The following is a 19,287-nucleotide window of genomic DNA, read 5'->3' as shown; positions in this document are numbered from 1 at the left end:
AGATAATATAAATAATCAATTGCTCCCCCCCTTTGCTTTATTGCAATATAATCAATCAATCAACTTTTATTAAGCAGACTCATAGTCCATCAGAAAGCACATACAATGCAGTACATAAGCCATAAAAGGAAAGTACATTTGGAAAGTCTTTATATTTATTGGCCATAAATAGTTTTACCCGATTCCCTTACAAGAAAACAAGAATCTAAGAAATTTCACCTACCTTGACCAATATGCAGATATTTATTTCACAGTCACATTGGATGAATTTTGGGCTAAAAAGTTACTGAATCGATTTCCAGCCATTGAATTGTTTCAAATAATATTTTTCGAAATGAACCTATATCGTCCTTGAATCGGACCAGCAACCACGAATTTTGATACAAATCAAATTGTTGCTAAAACAAAGTGCTACGCCCGATATAGTTTTGGAACACAGAGTTCTTGCTCTTATTGTTTTTAATAAAAGTGAATATGGCTCCTCTCTTCAACACTAAACATGTCATGGTAAGGTTAAAAAAATACAGTTGATGCTTGATGCAATGACTACATCAGCTAACTTAACTATTATTTTAAGGAGATTAAATCAATAGTTAAACAAAACAGGTTGTCTGTAGCATTGATGTGATCAACTAGTGAGAGCTAATGCAATGTTAACTATCCCTTAATCAATGTAATCATTATAGATGTGCTTGTGTGCGATCAAATTATATCCCACTTTGATTTACATGTATCGCTAATTCATTAGCTATTGAAGCTATATGAAATTATGTGTGTGTAACAAAAAGGGATAAGTAACAAAACCATAATATTTTTGGTTTCAAGCCTGAGCTTTCCAAATTCATTGACAATGTTCACATCCCAAACAGCGTACACAATGTGATCTACTTCAGTGATCAGCATGAGGAAGTGGGAAATAACACGATGTTTGTCCCGCTGTCAAATAAGTGAAAGCCAACAGTCAGGTAGTTTGATGCATCAGCTCTTTATTTTTTTTTTGGCTTCTCACTCTCAAATTCCCATCTGACCCTTCATTACACCAGGTACTTTCCCACCTAATATTCATTTTACATGCTGATAACTCGTGCCTCATACACTGACAAACCAGATTATTTCAGCCACTTTCGTATTTTTTATTTTTTTAAAAAGGTCATCAAGTAGAAAAACAGCCCATCAATGCTGTGAAGACCTTTAAACATGTACTGAAACAAATTCAAGACGTGTCACAGACAAAGGGATCAATATCTGGTCTTGTGGCACTTGAGTCAAACAAACATGAATCACGACTTTTTAAAATACATGCATCCTTACAGGGAAGCACATTGACCTCACAGTTATGAAGTTCAGAAGCTTGACATAGTTTGCATGTTCTACCAGCCCCTGGCATGGCTGATAATGAAGTGTTCAGGGTCCATTTATACCCACTTAAGAGCATAACATTTTTATTCTTGATTCAAACCAACTTGGTATTCACCCTGCTCCCAAATGTGAGCATATATTGATACATGAATTAAATAGCACAGTTTTGAATACCACAAATTGGTGACACAATTGCATTTAATGCAGATTGGAGGTTTACAGTTAATTCAATTATATACTTGGTAGTAAAAGAACACAAGACAGTGTTGGATTGAATTTGAATGAATACAATTTGCCAAACTGCTGTCCTTCCAGTTTCATAACTAGACTATTATGTACAAAGCACATAAAGCCACCTGTATTTGAAATGATTGACCTTTGTTCACCTTACTTGACACAACCTGATGATTCTCTTAGTGACAGCATCCACTTACTACATCCAGTACATCCAGTTTATAGTGTCTTTCATATTATAATCTCATTTAAGGTTTTTATTTGTTTGTCTCTGTCTTCGCCCCCGCTATTGATTCCAGATGCTCGCATGTAGAGTCTAGGCCCAAATCTGCAGAGAAAAGTGAAGAATCACAATGTTAACATGTCAACCTTGCTAACAATATTTCCCTCAAAAAAACTGATAGAAGGAAATGTTTCTAAAGTTTCTAAAGCATGGTCATGAGTCCCCCACGAGACCTAACACCCTCAGCGCGTGCATTTTTGTTTTTCTTTGGCTTTTTGTCATCAAAGGTCGAGTGTTATTTGTTTTTAATTTCATTAGTGGTTAGCTTATACTTTTATGACAAGTGAAAAATGGGACTTGAATCATTGTAAGTATACTTAAGGTATCACGAAGGTGAGGGCTTGACTATGGAAAAAAATAAATTCGATTACTTTCCTATTGTTTGGAAATATGAGCAAATTAAACAAAGTATAAGCCTTTAAACAGTTAACTGCTACAGAAATTAAAGATCAAAACTAATAATTACATTTAGCAACTGCAAAGGGAGCTCAACAGCAGAACACTGCATTTAAAAAGCTTACTATAGCTTTAAACACAGCAAAAGGTTAAAATAATGTGTATATGTCAAGATAATGTGCTAAACACTAAACTACTTTGTGCTATATATATATATCATCCAAAAATAAACATGATTTAAAGAAGACATACATTTTTTTTACTTTTGCATACAAAGGAATTGACAATTGTAAACAAGTTAGTTGGGTCTCTGGAGTGCCTTCCCTCCCATCAAGTGTGCTATGAAACAAAAAGTAAATCATCATCAAATCATCTGCCTTTTTCTGACAATGTGTCTTTGAGCGAGACCACCTGAATTTGGCCGAATTGACCTCACAGTGTGGCTACTTTACATAAAACCACCCCCAAACACTACCAAAACAGAAACACACAGATTCCCCACGGGTGCAATGCCGTTCCTACCATCTCAAAGCTAAAAGGTAAGCAGAGCTGCATTGCGTTTTGTTGGATGCACAGCATAGTATTCGCTTCTGACACATGATTGCTTGGTCACGTCGACAGTGGCATTTGTGTTTGAACATGCCCATGCGCCACATACACACTGGGTACCGTATGAAGTGCTGCCTTCTTGAGTTAAAATACTTTTTTGTTTATTGATGCTCGCTTTTTTCCCCCTCCACAATCTGGGCTCTGCGTTTGCCACCCTCTCACACTGTACAATAAATCAATTAACCAATTATTTCAGTAGATAAATACATTGTAATGAACTCAAATTCGTTAAAATCGACTAAATTAATTCAACGATTATAGGACCCTTGGTAATGTAAATGCTCGGTGGATCGGATTAAAGAATGGACTGGGTTATTTGTGGCCCATATTATTCCCACCCCAGTGAAGACGTGTGCACGAGAGCTTCTCACCCGCAAGGTGGTGTCCCAAGAGGCGGAGCAGAGCGCCGTGCCGTCCGGTGACAATCGGACTCGGCTGACGCGGTTTTCGTGACCATACATTGTGGAAATGCGATTTCCCTTCAGGACATCCCACACGTTAATGGTGTAGTCGTTGTAGCCGGCGAAGAGCAGGCGACCTAGGAACAGCAAAGAGGAAGCGTGACCGAGAGCAGAAGAGTGACAAAGTTCTTCAAAAAGGAACTTTTTTTTTTTTCGGCGATTTACCACTGAGGGAGAAGTCCACGGTGGAAGCCCCGAAGATGATGCTCTCTTTCTGGTAGACGGCCACTTCGCGGTCAGCGCGTAAATCGTAGAAGCGACACTGAAACAAGCATCACACCATAGTGATTAACAGGGATGTTTTTTATTATTATTATTATTTTTTTTATTATGGCCTGTAGACAGACGGTAGGTATGAAAAAGTCTACATATTCTTGTTAAAAAGCCAGGTTTTTCTGATATACAGTTAAAAAAAAAAAGAAATAATTCCAAAATCTTTTCCACCATTGTGGCCTATATGTACAACTCAATTGAAAAAAAAACTTTTTTTTTTTTTTCAAGAGTAGAAGTGAGATTAAACAACTGAAATGTGGTTGCACACCCTCATAGCTGGGATGTGGCTGTGTTCAGAATTAAACAACATTCAAACTCAAGTTGAATGGAAGTCAGCACACAACTGTCACAATTTCCAGTGCCTTTGAAACATTTGTGCTAACACTGACTGTTATTTGGAACTGTTCATAATTCCATCCACCTTGACTGAGGCCCCAGTTCCAGTTGAAGCAAGACAGCTCCAAAGCATGATGCTGCTGCCACCACCAAGCTTCGCTGTAGTCAAGTAGTATAGTGTGTTCTTTTGGATTTTTGGGGGAATTCTGTTTGCTGACTCCGCTTTAACATGGATTTGAATGTGACTGATTAATTCTGAACACAGCCACATCTCTAGGTACAAGATGGTGTGCAACCACATTATCTGAGCTGTTTATTTTTTTACTTCCCCTCTCGAAAATATAAAACAAAGAAGTGAACTACTATGGTGACAGATGAACAAGGCTGTTTCACTTTCTTTCCCGCTAGTGACAATGATGAGAACTTTCCCCAACGTGAGCAAGGTCTCGCACGCACGCCACTGAGTTTCAGAAGAGGGATGAGTTGACTCACCGTTGCGTCGTCAGAGGCAGACGCAAACGCATCTCCGCTGGGGTAGTACCTGAACACATGGGGCACGGGGATGCAGATTAGGATTCAAATCAAATTATCATCATCATCAAAACCTTTACAGTCTTTATGTGATACCAACCACACAAAAACTGCAGCACTCTCGGTTTGACTGTCTGTTTTCTTAAAATTCAAACACATTTCCCTGCAATGTTATAATTCCAACAGCGAATAAAGAAAACTTTTGTGACTTGCCCATTGAAACAACACTTTGTAGACCCATCAATGTAAATCCATTAAAATTACTTAAAATTTGTTTTCTTGGTCATGTTTGCCAGGCTATTTGTTCTATGCACAATAATTTAGCATATAATCACTGCTCCATATTAAATATGAAATGCATTTTGGATTGAACCCCCCCCCCCCCAAAAAAAATCATCTACTGGATCTAGAACGGCAACGTTACTTCGCGTGTATTTGATCGCATATTTAAAGTTAAAAGGGTTGCTCTTTTTAGTTTTAACCTTTGTTATTGAATTTACAAATTTTTAAAAATTGTAAAAAGTAAAATATGACTTTTTAAAACTATTTTATCATTTCTTTAAAAAAATATTACATTGTTATTATTTAAACTAATTAAAATGGTGTCAACACAGATTTATTGATGCACAAACTCAAAGTTGTTTTAATACTCTGTATTGACTATAAAATACATGCAGCAAAGCCAGACAAACAGCGCCATCTGCTGGATCAGGTGGAAGTTGCTATTGACTGATACATTTTCACAGTCATTGCCAAAACTTTGACTTTTTATAGTGAACACAACATGGCAAAAGAAAGTAATACCGATAAGAGACTTGTGTATCGTGTTTTATGTAGCGTGTGCTGCACTCACTTGACACAGTTGATGTCAGACTGGTGGTTCTCAAAGGACTGGATGTTCTGACCAGAGCGCATGTCCCACACATTGGCCTTCTTATCACAGCCCTGATAACAGGCACACAGTAACCCGAAACACTTTATCGTCATGTAAAAAATGACACACGTACAATAAATCATCTGTGCGCTTCTCTCACCCCCGAGACAAAAGTGTTGCCGGTCTCCGAGGGGGCGAGGTCCAGAGACAGGGTGTCCGCAGTGTGACCGTGGAAGCTCTGCAGCAGCTGTCCACTCTCCACGTCCCACAGAGCACATGTGCCGTCACCGCTGCTCGTCAGGAGCTACACAACCATTCGTTCACTGTGATTAATCACTAATTCGGCTATAGAAAAATGACACTACGTGGTGAATGGGAAGTTGAGCTGCCTCAGCGCAAATTCTCCAGGCATCGATTTTCGGCTCAACAACACTTGCAATGAAACAGGAGTTCAGTACATTCAGAAGGGCATTCTCCCATTGCATTAAAGCAATATTTACAAGGAAATAAATCATTTTTTCCTCATTAGCGATTGAGAAACTTGATCTGAACAGGCATGTGAAAATAAAAATAATGAATCAAATGGAATAAAAGAAAATATAAATGTAGGATGACATTTACACATCAACTTGAGTTAATATTCACTCTATGATGCTTTATGCCAGGGATTCTCCAAGTGTGTTTCTCAAAGGCAGGCGACTGATCGTAGTATACAAAAGAACACTGAATTAAATTAAGTTTGTTACAATAACAAACTTTTTTTTTTTTTTTATTCAGTACAGTACATGTTAAGTACAGTTGTATTTAATACAATAGTTTTGCATTTAATAACTTTTTAGATGTAATGATTCAACTACAATTTTTAACTTTTGTGTGTAATACATTTTAATAGAATCTTCATTATTTAAGATTTTTTTTTTTTTTTCAATTTTCCTATATTTAAGCACAGTGGTAATGTTCCAACTGTGCATAATGTTACAGCTGCTTACAATAGTATTAAACACTTTTGTAATAAAACCTGCCTCATTTTTGGCCTACTATGCTATAGTGTAATTTACTGTTGGTCTTTACGGTGGTACTTTGAGAGCCAAGTATTTTTGGGATGTGGTACTTGTGTAAAAGATTCGAGAACCACTGCTTTAGGCTAAAAGTGTTCATGTAATCCTGTAAGCCTTTCAAAAAAGCAAATCTACAAAGAGAACATTGTGCTTGGAGAAAGCCCACAAAAGCGTGGGGAGAAAATGCCAGCTCTACACAATAGGGCCAGAAGTAAGATTTGAATTTAGAACCTTAAAACATTGAGGCAGGATGTTCTAGGGCACTGTCTTTCCTGTTTTTTAGTGTGGTTCACTTGATTCCATGTTGTTGTTGTTGTTGTTTTTTTTAAAAGCATTTGTCATTCATGTTTGGACTTTCAAAAGATCAGTTTTGCACTTCTGCTATAGAAGACAACACGAACACCTCACGTGATGACAGACGGACGACGAGCACTTAGTAGACGCACACCTCAATCAGTCGTCCCGGCGGATTACAGAATTCCCGCCGGATGGCCAATCCGGGCCCGCTTCCTGTTCCGCGTGGACAGAAAAGCTCCAGTTTCGGCACAATTATCAGTAAGCCACAATTAACGACACGAGACCAGATGGGAGCCTTGCTGATCCGACGTGAGAACTTCCGCATGGAGTGTGCATCTGTGTGTGTGTGTGTGAAAAGAAGTATGGAACACGTCACGCATGTACAGAGGCTCTAAAATGACTATTCATTCTTTCTGACCCGTGCAGGAAGCGTTTTGCCTCGAGCGCTACTTAGCAGTATAAAGACTGTCCTCACGTACCCGTTTGTGCCCTCAAGCCAGAATGTTCCACTCTGTCTTAGATAAAAGCCACTCAAGTTCTAAAAATACGGAGGCGTGACGACCGATCACCCCCTTTTGTCTTGTCTGTCAACCCCGCCGCCACCGTCCTCATCCTCACGCCCATGCACTCTCTAATAATATCAACATGACGGATTTAGGATTTAAGGAGACAGACGGTTTTGTGTTGAACAATAATCCTTAAAAAGTCCATTCAAAATTAATAGGGTACATTGAGACAGTGCACTGGTTAGACTTTAGAGTCAGCTAATTTGGCATTTCAAACCAACGCGCTGATTCCGTTCAAAATGGCGCTCACCTGCATGTCCGAGTTGGTGAAGGTGCAAGCTGACAGGTAGTTGGTGTGCATGGCCACCAGCTTCTTCTTCGTCACCGGGCTCTCGTTCGGGTCCATAGAGAGCGGGAACACGCAGCATTTGTTGTCCAGTCCTCTGCGGGACCGAAAACACATCAGGATGACGCTGAAAAAACTCATTATGCGTCACCAGGCGCAATTAGGGTAGCAAATTAGGGTTAGGGTTTCAAGCCATGGTTAGGGTTTAAATAGGATTAGAGTTTCAAATTAGGGCTTGAATTCACGTTCAACGGTCAGGTTAGAGTTTCTAGCATGGGTTAGAACAAAAGATGAAGGAAAAATTATGGTTAGGCTTTAAAATTCAAGTTTCAAGACAGGGATAAAGTTTCAAACCACAGTTACGGTCAAACTAGGGTTTCAAATCACTTAGGTTAGTCTTTAAAATTACAGTTTTCAAACCAGATTTACAAGTTTTACATTATAAAAATCTGGGTTTTGAATCAGGATTAGGGTTTCAAATGAGGTTTAGGGTTTTCAATTAAAGTTTCAAGACAGGGTTAGGGTTTCAAGATGGCGGGTAGAGTTTAATTTAGGTTTTGAAGACCAGGGTTTGAAATAAGAGTTAGGGATTCCAATTAGGGTTTCAAGATGGAGGTAGAGTTTCAAATGCGGTCTTCAAACGAGGATTAGGGTTTAAGGGTTTTAAACCGCAGTTAGGATTTCAAATCGTGGGTTTTCAAATTAGGCTCTCAAAAGAGTGTTAGAGTTCAAGCCAGGGTTATGGTTTCCAGACGGGTGCTAGAGTTTCAAATTAGACTTTCAAGAGAGGATTACAGTTTCAAACCAGGATTAGGGTTTTAAAGCGGGGGGGGGGAATTTTAAAATTAGGGTTTCAAGGACAGGTTCATGGTTAGAAGCCAGGGTGAGGCTTTTGGGACAGGGTTAGGGTTTCAAATAAGGGTCAAGGTTTCAATCAAGAGTTCAGTTTTCAAGATAGTGATATGATTTGGAATTAGGGTTTCAAGACAGGGCTAGAGTTTAAAGATGGGGGGGAGGTGTTGAGTTATTAGGTAGGTTTTCAAGAGAGGATTAGGGTTCCAAATTAGAGCCTGAAACCAAGGTTAGATTTTCAAGTCAGGGGTTACAGGTTCAAATGTTTGAAGAAGGCATTGTGGTTTCAAGGACATGGTCATGGTTGCAAACCAGGGGTTAGGATTAGAGTTTCCAATCGGGGATGGTGTTTCTAAGAAGGATCTCAAACCCCGATTGAGGTGACAAATGAGACTTTCAAGACGGATACACACCCGCACGCCACCGCACAACCTGAGGGCGCGTACGCACACGCCATCACCCACGTGCACGGCAGACTCATGGCGTGCTCCTGGAACAAAAACAACAATAACCGCAAACACCACGATGATGTTTTGGTGCAAAGCCATTTACACAGTCGCAGGGAAAAAAAGATGGCAGTGCTGAGTATTAATGAGGATTACGTGATTATGTTCAAGTGGGTCTCTAAGTGCACTCAGATGCACACATGATCCTCTAACACGTATTTTTCATGTGCTAGCGTTATTGGACTACAACCCGTCATGTGAAGCGAGAACAGTGTGCAAGGTGCTACTGGGCCACCAGAACCTCTTTCTTTCTTGTCTAATTTTTTTAAAGCATACTCAACATGCGGCTCATTCGACATTTCCTACTCTGAAAAAAGCATGAACGGCATCATTTTACTTAGCAATGAGCAAGTGGGGTCTTGTAAGAGCTTTGCGTGTATTATGTGGGAGCATAACTGTTGTGTTTGCACTTCACGGGAATGCAACTTGGCCAATTAGGAATAAAAAGTCAACAATTCTAGAATGAGAGGTCTTCTGCGGCACAATTAACCATTTTCATATTGTTACATATTTATATTAACCAGTTTCATATTGTGAATGACATTAACATATTGAAAGCATTTATTGTTCATTTAATATTTTATAAATACACTGATAAGAGGGAATAATTAAAATTAGTTTTGCTTTAAATATTAAAAAGAAAGCTTTAAGGGGGTTGGGAATCACGTATGTGTATTCATGGTCAAAAAAGGGAGTTTGAAAATCACCGTTTTCTCTTAACATTCTTGGTGAACAAGTTTGAACAAATTTTAGCAACTGAAAAAAAAAAAAATCTACCAATATCTAAGCACATTTATAAATGACCTTTTATTATACTGCAAATAAATACAAAGTCACATGAAAAGCAACAGTACGATGGTAGAGAAAGAAGAAAATTTAAGCATTTGTCATATGATGTTAAAGTTCCACTTACCTTATTGAGAGTGAAAGCATCCCATACAATCACCTTTCCATCCTACATGACAAAAATATGCAAGCGTTAACACACAAACACGCACGTGTAAAGTACATACAGGGGAACCTTGGTTTTGGTGTGCCTTAGTTTTTGTACAGTTCGTTTCGTCAATTTTTTGGGTCTGCATTTTGTTCTAGTTTTCACACACATACTCAGTTTTAGAACAACAAATACACGACTCGGCTATTCATTTACCCGAAACAATGCGCGGTCATCCGAAGATGGCAAGGCGTTTATCATAAAGCAAGCTTCTATTAACAACTCAAGACACTTGCACAGACATTTATGAGGGCAGGTGCTCAAGAGAAAAGAAGGCCATCCATCGCCAAAATGATTCATACCATTAAGAAAAAGCAATTGTATGTATGTAACCTTTGTATTTATTTCTCAGACATGTTAGGGCAACATTGTCCTGTAAAAAGTCAGAGCTTCAAAATAAAAGCATACAGTATAATAATGGTTTCACAACCTTTTTGGGCCAAATGGTGGTTTATTTCGCTGTTGCACTCAAACAAGTACAGAATAGTTTGAACGTGTCTGCCAAATAAGCCACTGTGGGGCCAAAGAAAGTGTGATAAAACTGTTATTATACTGGTCTGCTTTTATTTTGAAAGCCTGACTTTTGACAGGACGTGGTACGCCAATGTTGCCTGAGTTCTGCCAAGCAGACGGGGAGGCTTATTGCCTTAAGTTGTTCGTAAAAGCTCGCATTGTGGGATATGCCTTGCCAGCCGTTTGATAAAGAAGGTGAGAAAGGACACATTTCAAGAAAGAACTCTGAGCTAAGTACAAAAATGGCTACCTCGCTCACCACCTTCTGTCTCCCATATGCCATCAAGTCTTCAATAAAAGGTAAAAGTGATGTTAAATGTTCAATTATTAACTTCATAAGTCATTGATATTTATTTACACTGTTTTCCTATGTAAAAAATATTCTCGATAACATTTTTTGTGAGTCTGGAATGTACTAATTGGATTTACATTGGCCTATTGGAAAACAGATTATTCACGAAAAACAGGGTTCCACTGTATTTAATGTGTGCGTGAGTGTGTACCTGGGAGGAGCTGACCATGCGCCGCTTGTCTTTGCACCAATCCATGCACAACACCTTGTTGTTGTGACCCTTGAGCACGCGTCTGGTCTTGATGGACAGAGACGACAACGTCTCCACCTTCTCTGCCACCTTGCTTACTGCACACAAGCACGGCACATGTAAATTATGATGTATTCACTGCACCATTTTATTAGGCGCGCCTCATGAGATCCAATGCAAGAGCGTTCAACAAGGGGAAACGTCGCAAGGTTCACTAACTGCTTGTACCAATAACGGGACGGACAGGGGTCCTGTCCCTTTGCCTGCGCTGATAACAAAAATAGGGGGAAAGGAAAAAAGCTCATAATGCTGAAGTTTTGAAGCCGTGATTTATAATGTTTTTTTTTTAAACCACGGTATAGCAAGAAGCTGGTAACCAGCTCAAGAACAGCATACAGTAGATTACTGTATTAAAACAAATTTAATTGCCAATGACTGACTCACATTTATTAAAGGGGAATTGCAGGGTGGTTGTATTACTTTCATCAAAGATTTTTATTAAGAGCAATTTTATTTATTACCCCCACCCCTTTCAATTTCAATAAAATATCCATTTTGTACTTTTAAATTAAAAAAAATATTTAGGCATTTATCAATAAAATAATTTTGTTTTTATTGTATTCACAAAATTGTTTATGATGCAAGTTACATATATACACAGCTCTTGGTTTAATTTTTAGGTTTTTATCAATATGATATTTTAATGGGGGACACAAGTCAGTGCAAACTGTAGGCCGGTCCCAAGCCTGGATAAATGCAGAGGGTTGCGTCAGGAAGGGCATCCGGCTTAAAACCTTGCCAAACAAATATGAGCGTTCATCCAAAGAATTCCATACCGGATCGGTCGTGGCCCGGGTTAACAACATCCGCCACCGGCGCCGTCAACCTGCGGGGCGCCGTTGGAAATTCAGCTACTGTGGGTCGAAGTCAAAGAAGAAGAGGTGGAAAGAGAGTTCTTTGGCAGAAAGAGAAGAGGAAAACACAGAGCCTAGAACTGAATGTGGGGACTTTGAATGTTGGGACTATGACAGGAAAATCTCGGGAGTTGGTTGACATGATGATTAGGAGAAAGGTTGATATATTGTGTGTCCAGGAGACCAGGCGGAAAGGCAGTAAGGCTAGAAGTTTAGGGGCAGGGTTTAAATTATTTTACCATGGTGTAGATGGAAAGAGAAATGGAGTTGGGGTTATTTTAAAAGAAGAGTTGGCTAAGAATGTCTTGGAGGTGAAAAGAGTATCAGATCGAGTGATGAGGCTGAAATTTGAAATTGAGGGTGTTGTGTGTAATGTGATTAGTGGCTATGCCCCACAGGTAGGATGTGACCTAGAGGTGAAAGAGAAATTCTGGAAGGAGCTAGATGATGTAGTTCTGAGCATCCCAGACAGAGAGAGGGTCGTAATTGATGCAGATTGTAATGGACATGTTGGTGAAGGTAATAGTCGTGATGAAGAAGTGATGGGTAAGTACGCCGGCATCCAGGAAAGGAACTTGGAGGGACAGATGGTGGTAGACTTTTCAACAAGGATGCAAATGGCTGTAGTGAACACTTTTTTCCAGAAGAGGCACGAACATAGGGTGACCTACAAGAGCGGAGGTAGAAGCACACAGGTGGATTACATCTTGTGCAGACGATGTAATCTGAAGGAGGTTACCAACTGTAAGGTAGTGGTAGGGGAGAGTGTGGCTAGACAGCATAGGATGGTGGTGTGTAAGATGACTCTGGTGGTGGGGAGGAAAATTAGGAAGACAAAGGCAGAGAAGAGAACCATGTGGTGGAAGCTGAGACAGGACGAGTGTTATGCAGCTTTTCGGGGAGAGGTGACACAGGCTCTCGGTGGACGGGAGGAGCTTCCAGAAGACTGGACCACTGCAGCCAAGGTGATCAGAGAAGCAGGCAGGAGAGTACTTGGTGTATCTTCTGGCAGGAAAGGAGATAAGAAGACTTGGTGGTGGAACCTCACAGTACAGGAAATCATACAAGGAAAAAGGTTAGCTAAGAAGAAGTGGGACACTGAGAGGACCGAGGAGAGGCGAAAGGAATACATTGAGATGTGACACAGGGCAAAGGTAGAGGTGGCAAAGGCCACACAAGAGGCATATGATGACATGTATGGCAGGTTGGACACTAAAGAAGGAGAAAAGGATCTATACAGGCTGGCCAGACAGAGGGATAGAGATGGGAAGGATGTGCAGCAGGTTAGGGTGATTAAGGATAGAGATGGAAATATGTTGACTGGTGCCAGCAGTGTGCTAGGTAGATGGAAAGAATACTTCGAGGAGTTGATGAATGAGGAAAATGATAGAGAAGGGAGAGTAGAAGAGGCAAGTGTGGTGGACCAGGAAGTGGCAATGATTAGTAAGGGGGAAGTTAGAAAGGCATTAAAGAGAATGAAAAATGGAAAGGCAGTTGGTCCTGATGACATTCCTGTGGAGGTATGGAAGCATCTAGGAGAGGTGGCTGTGGAGTTTTTGACCAGCTTGTTCAATAGAATTCTAGTGCGTGAGAAGATGCCTGAGGAATGGAGGAAAAGTGTACTGGTGCCCATTTTTAAGAACAAAGGTGATGTGCAGAGCTGTGGCAACTATAGAGGAATAAAGTTGATGAGCCACACAATGAAGTTATGGGAAAGAGTAGTGGAGGCTAGACTCAGGACAGAAGTGAGTATTTGCGAGCAACAGTATGGTTTCATGCCAAGAAAGAGTACCACAGATGCATTATTTGCCTTGAGGATGTTGATGGAAAAGTACAGGGAAGGTCAGAAGGAGCTACATTGTGTCTTTGTAGATCTAGAGAAAGCCTATGACAGAGTACCCAGAGAGGAACTGTGGTACTGCATGCGGAAGTCTGGAGTGGCAGAGAAGTATGTTAGAATAATACAGGACATGCACGAGGGCAGCAGAACAGCGGTGAGGTGTGCTGTAGGTGTGACAGATGAATTTAAGGTGGACGTGGGACTGCATCAGTGATCAGCCCGGAGCCCCTTCCTTTTTGCAGTGGTGATGGATAGGCTGACAGATGAGGTTAGACTGGAATCCCCGTGGACCATGATGTTTGCAGATGACATTGTGATCTGCAGTGAAAGCAGGGAGCAGCTGGAGGAACAGAAAGATGGAGGCATGCACTGGAAAGAAGAGGAATGAAGATTAGCCGAAGTAAAACAGAATATATGTGCATGAATGAGAGGGGTGGTGGGGGAAGAATGGGGCTACAGGGAAAAGAGATAGCAAGGGTGGAGGACTTTAAATACTTGGGGTCAACCGTCCAGAGCAATGGTGAGTGTGGTCAGGAAGTGAAGAAACGGGTCCAAGCAGGTTGGAACGGGTGAAGGAAGGTGTCAGGTGTGTTATGTGACAGAAGAGTCTCTGCTAGGATGAAGGGCAAAGTTTATAAAACAGTGGTGAGGCCAGCCATGATGTATGGATTAGAGACAGTGGCACTGAAGAGAAAACAGGAAGCAGAGCTGGAGGTGGCGGAAATGAAGATGTTGAGGTTCGCTCTTGGAGTGACCAGGTTGGATAAAATTAGAAATGAGCTCATCAGAGGGACAGCCAAGGTTCGATGGTTTGGAGACAAAGTTAGAGAGAGCAGACTTCAATGGTTTGGACACGTCCAGAGGAGAGAGAGTTAGTATATTGGTAGAAGGATGATGAGGATGGAGCTGCCAGGCAAGAGAGCTAGAGGAAGACCAAAGAGAAGGTTGATGGATGTCGTGAGGGAAGACATGATGGCAGTTGGTGTTCGAGAGGAGGATGCAGGAGATAGGCTCTCATGGAAAAGGATGACGCGCTGTGGTGACCCCAACGGGACAAGCCGAAAGGAAAAGATTTAAATTTATATTCAGTACTGCACTATTTATTGTATTTATTTTTTATTTTGGGGTATTTCCTAATAAAACATTTCAACGCTACTATTTCATAGACTGCAATTCATTTTTTATATATGTTATTCATTTTTTTTAAATAAAAAAAACATTAGGTTAGGGATTACGTCTACATTTAACAATGATTCAGAAATTTGACTGATAAATTATCATATTTAAAATTATTTCATTCATTATTTTATTTTTTATTTTTTATTTTTTAGCCCAAACCATCAGAACAAGCACTTGCTGCACATAAAATATAAAAAAATCCAAATCAAAAGCTGTGTATATATATATATATATATATATATATATATATATATATATATAAATAATCCAAAAATAATACTTAGTTTTGAGAGCTATGAATGGGACAGTGTTTATTGTTGCGCTTGTACTGCATCGCAAAACACTGAGAGATTCCGGAATTGTATGTGGTTACCTTTATTGACCTCACCAAACTTGAATTAAAAGTACAAATAAAGCTTTTGGAGTTATAAACCACAACGAGCAAACGTGGTTGTTTTTCCTTTTGTGACAGGAAGAGTTAATTAAGAGTTGAAATGTTAGGCGTGACTTACGCTCGACGTCGTTGAGCTTGTTCCGCTCCTCGTCCAACTTCTTCTTCAAAGTGGCACTTTCCCTCTTGAGCGAGGCCAGACTTTCCCCCGCCTGGAGCCCCTGACACGCCATCTTCGCACACCCGCCGACACAATTACGACAGGGCACACATTGAAGAGGACATTCAGTAGCGGAATTGGGAAGAAACTTGAACTGTGGCTCGTGCACGAGCGCCCGTGCCGCTGAGCGTGCGCGCGACACTGGGACTACGCGCGCGCCCTCTTCCGGTTTCACGCTGCACCGTGTACGTAAGTCGGAACGCGCGAGTTGAAAATCACGGCTTGATGAAGCCATCAGCAAAAAGCAGAAACGCAATGCAGAGAGCACCAAACCGGACACCCTCAACGCCTCGGCTGCGCCTGGAAATTCTGTCCATAAAAGTCATGAACAGAATCGGTGACAAAGGGCAGCCTTGGCGGAGTCCAACCCTCACCGGAAAGGAATCCGACTTACTGCCGGCAATGCGAATCAGGCCAATGTACCATTACATCATGACCATCGGCGACTGGGGAATATCATGCTTCTCCGGATTGGTTGCGTCAGATCTGCAGTTGACTTTACGTCTGTATACGTCTTTTTTTCTTTTTTACGTCGTGTTGTCGTTGTTGTTGAGTTTGAGAAAAGTAACAAGCCAATTTGACCAAAGTAAGGACTAGAAAGTACAGATACCTGTTTAACATTACATTTTCAAAAATCATCTCGCAACAAACCACGTGGAGTCAACCCGCATGCTAAAGCCCTTGAGGAAAGCTTTCCAGATCAGTAAATTAATTTGTCAATAATATGACACAATTACGTGCCGCATAAACATCAATGGCTCTGTGCTTCAGGTATCTTTTGTTCAAAAGGGCCGGCACATCCCACAAAGCAATGTAGGAGGTGCAGCCATTTAGGGCTTGCAGTAACCACAGTGAACGTAACATCAGTGTACCCGAAAAGGCTAAGACACAGAGATTTGCCAGCGAAGCCACCGTTATGTCATCAGGAATTGCATTTTCACCTATTTCTATATTGCACAGTCTTTATTTTTAACCACACAATGATCAAAGTAAGGTACATATAACGTCGTTCTGCAGCTGGAATGGGAAACATTAGCTCAGTTTGCGAATGTTTTGGTTTGAAAACGGGGTCACGGAACAAATTCAATTCATAACCAGAAGTTCCACTATGCTCATTATGATGACAATTACCATAAAGCATACATGAAAATGTCACTTGTAACAATGACAAACATCAATTTGCAGACAACCACCTAGAGTGATACCTCATTTGAAAACTCTTGATGTGTGCTTTACAGATCTGTCCTATTTTTCGTCAGTATGTCAGATATGACAACACTATGAAGCAAAAGTATAGACGGCGTTGGGACGTGACTGCGTACCTTCTCCACGCAGAAGGAGCAATAGTTGATGGGCTCGGTCTTGATGTAGATGTTCATGAGGGGGCTGGTCTTAGCGCAGCTCTCGCACGGGCCAAAGGTGACCGCCACAAATGTCTGGTCACACATGACTGCACCTGTGGATCGCACACACTCCTGTACGCACGCGCGCACACACACACACACGTACACAAAATGATGCATGACAACTTGTTGTTGGCTCTCAATATGGTCCACTTTGATTGTGTGCGCGTGTGTGTGTGCGTGTGTGGATAAGTAGCTGGTAATCTAGTCCAGCCTGATCCTCCTCTGGGAGAGCAGTATTGCTATTTTGAGGGCAGGACGGACATACTCAGAAAAAATACACTATCCTAAAAAAATATGGAAAATAATCATTATTTTTATTATTTTTTTTAAAACCCTTCAATTCTGCAATAAATGTATTTTTTATTAGGAATTTTCTAAATAAATGAATTATTCTATCTGATATAAAGCACAGCATAAAGGATACAAGGACAATAAAATTACATTCATATAGATATATTTCTATCATATTGTATACATAATGCAGGTTTTAACTATTTCTGATATTAAAATATTTTTTTTACAGGAGCACATATCTTTCTTTCTTTTTCTTTTATATTACATATTAGAGCAGTATTATTAATTATAGCAAAAACTAGATAATACCAATATTTTTATAAAAAAATTGCAATAATACAGCGGAGACACAAATTGAAAGCAATTACAAACAATAAGGTAATAAACATGCATTCCCAGACATAAAAATGTTTAACAAATTATTATTAGTATTAGAATATAAAACAAATATTTGTATTTAATTTGTTAAATAGATTAAATGACATCTAATTCAAACAACGATTGCAATGTACACTATAAATATGTTCACTAGCAACATGCATCATTTTAAGCATGAACCCATTTATTAATTAGACCAGTGTAAACGTGCACTGATACACAATTTCCAAATTTCCTTTAACATACAGACAACAAAATATACACTGCATAATAGAGGCACAGTATAGTAAAGAGTAATGAAAACAGACAGGATTCTTACCTCTGAGAAGATATTTCGTGTATGTGCGCGTACGTCAGGCAGGTATTTATTTGTCCTGGCGGAAGTGAGTCGAGTTTTGCACAGAGGAGGATTGTCTGTCACTAAGCTTCTTATGGAAAAGTGTTCAAGCTTGTGACTCTGCTCTACTTTAACTGTATGCATCTGCGTGCCACCATCCCGTGTAGGTGAGCATTCGAGATCAGTGGGTGTAGAGAAATCATTCTTGAACATTTTGAAGATCAGTTGACAGCTGTCAACAGAGTTAATGCCTGGATATGCTTCAAAATCAACAGGGATCTTGCCGCGGCATTAAAATTAAAAAAATAAAATAAAATAGAGCGTGCCCAGAAAAGATGGCTTAAAAAAAAAAACAAGAAACTCTAAATACATGGAATTACTTGAACTTGATGTGAAGATGTGATTCAAAATCAATAGGGATCTCACTTTGGGGAAGAAAATACCCAAAAAAGGAGGGTATTTCGAGCAGCTGAGTATGTGCCTGTTATCAGAAGCTAACGCTAATCTGTGCATCTAACAAAACCAAGTTTTGCCATAACAGCAGGGGGTGTCACACCCACAGATGTGGGTGATTTTGCATGATAGTGCATCTGCCTCAAACAGTGTAGTTGCTTGAAAGTGGCTCTGGACCTTCACCCAGCCTAGCTGAGGAAGTTGAGAAACTTTGCGTGCGTGGTGATTATGATGTAAATTAGGCACACTGTAAAAAGTGTGGCAGAAGTACTTGCTCGCAGACATTTTCCCAATAAGACTTTTCTTTCTCAGGTAAAAGACTTACTTGGTTGTTTTAATTTCACACTTGATGGGTGGGAAGGCACTACACAGACGCAACTATTTGTACGCAAGCAATAAAAAATTAATATTTCCATAATATGTCCCCTCTGACACTGAATGTTTAGTTTATTTGGTTATATAATAAGCCACAAATCAATTTTCCATACAAAATCTACATCTAACTCAAACAAACCAAAAGTTGTAGACTGAAGTTAATATGGTTCTCTTGAAATCTGCCACCAATAGAGACAGCAAGAAAACTGTAGGAACTTATTTATATACAATTTTTGCTGTACTGGTAGGAAAATGTATTTGATACCCTTTGGAATTACTTACATTTCTGTACAAAAATGGTCATAGAATGTGGTCTGATTTTCATCTAAATCACAACAATAAACTTGTTAAAACTGATACCGCACAAACAATTATCTTTTAATATTTTTTACAGAGCATTAACGTAAACATTCAGAGGACAGGGAGGAAAAAGTAAGTGAACCTTTCGGCTACAGATTCTCCAAGAGCTAATCAGAGTCAGGTGTGAGGCAACCTGGAGTCCAGTTAATTATACAAAATTGGAGGTGTGG

General features: G+C 40.0%; 1 protein-coding gene across 1 annotated transcript; it reads right to left on the bottom strand.

Moving 5' to 3' along the window:
• Positions 1-966: 966 nt before the first annotated feature.
• On the bottom strand, positions 967-18,157 carry LOC133474228 (guanine nucleotide-binding protein subunit beta-5b-like). Its single transcript, XM_061765703.1, has 13 exons — positions 17,912-18,157; positions 16,837-16,989; positions 15,416-15,527; positions 10,932-11,068; positions 9,835-9,876; positions 8,829-8,905; positions 7,528-7,660; positions 5,517-5,660; positions 5,336-5,427; positions 4,444-4,492; positions 3,508-3,604; positions 3,253-3,419; positions 967-1,921 (listed from the first exon to the last, which is right to left on the bottom strand). The coding sequence occupies exons 1-13, from the start codon at positions 18,140-18,142 to the stop codon at positions 1,910-1,912; spliced, it is 1,446 nt and encodes a 481-aa protein (XP_061621687.1). The 5' UTR covers positions 18,143-18,157; the 3' UTR covers positions 967-1,909.
• Positions 18,158-19,287: the final 1,130 nt, after the last annotated feature.

The sequence above is a fragment of the Phyllopteryx taeniolatus genome, chromosome 2 (assembly GCF_024500385.1).
Source record: "Phyllopteryx taeniolatus isolate TA_2022b chromosome 2, UOR_Ptae_1.2, whole genome shotgun sequence".
NCBI classification, from domain to species: domain Eukaryota; kingdom Metazoa; phylum Chordata; class Actinopteri; order Syngnathiformes; family Syngnathidae; genus Phyllopteryx; species Phyllopteryx taeniolatus.
Note: the sequence above shows the minus strand (reverse complement) of the source record. Positions and strands in the feature narration are given on the sequence as shown.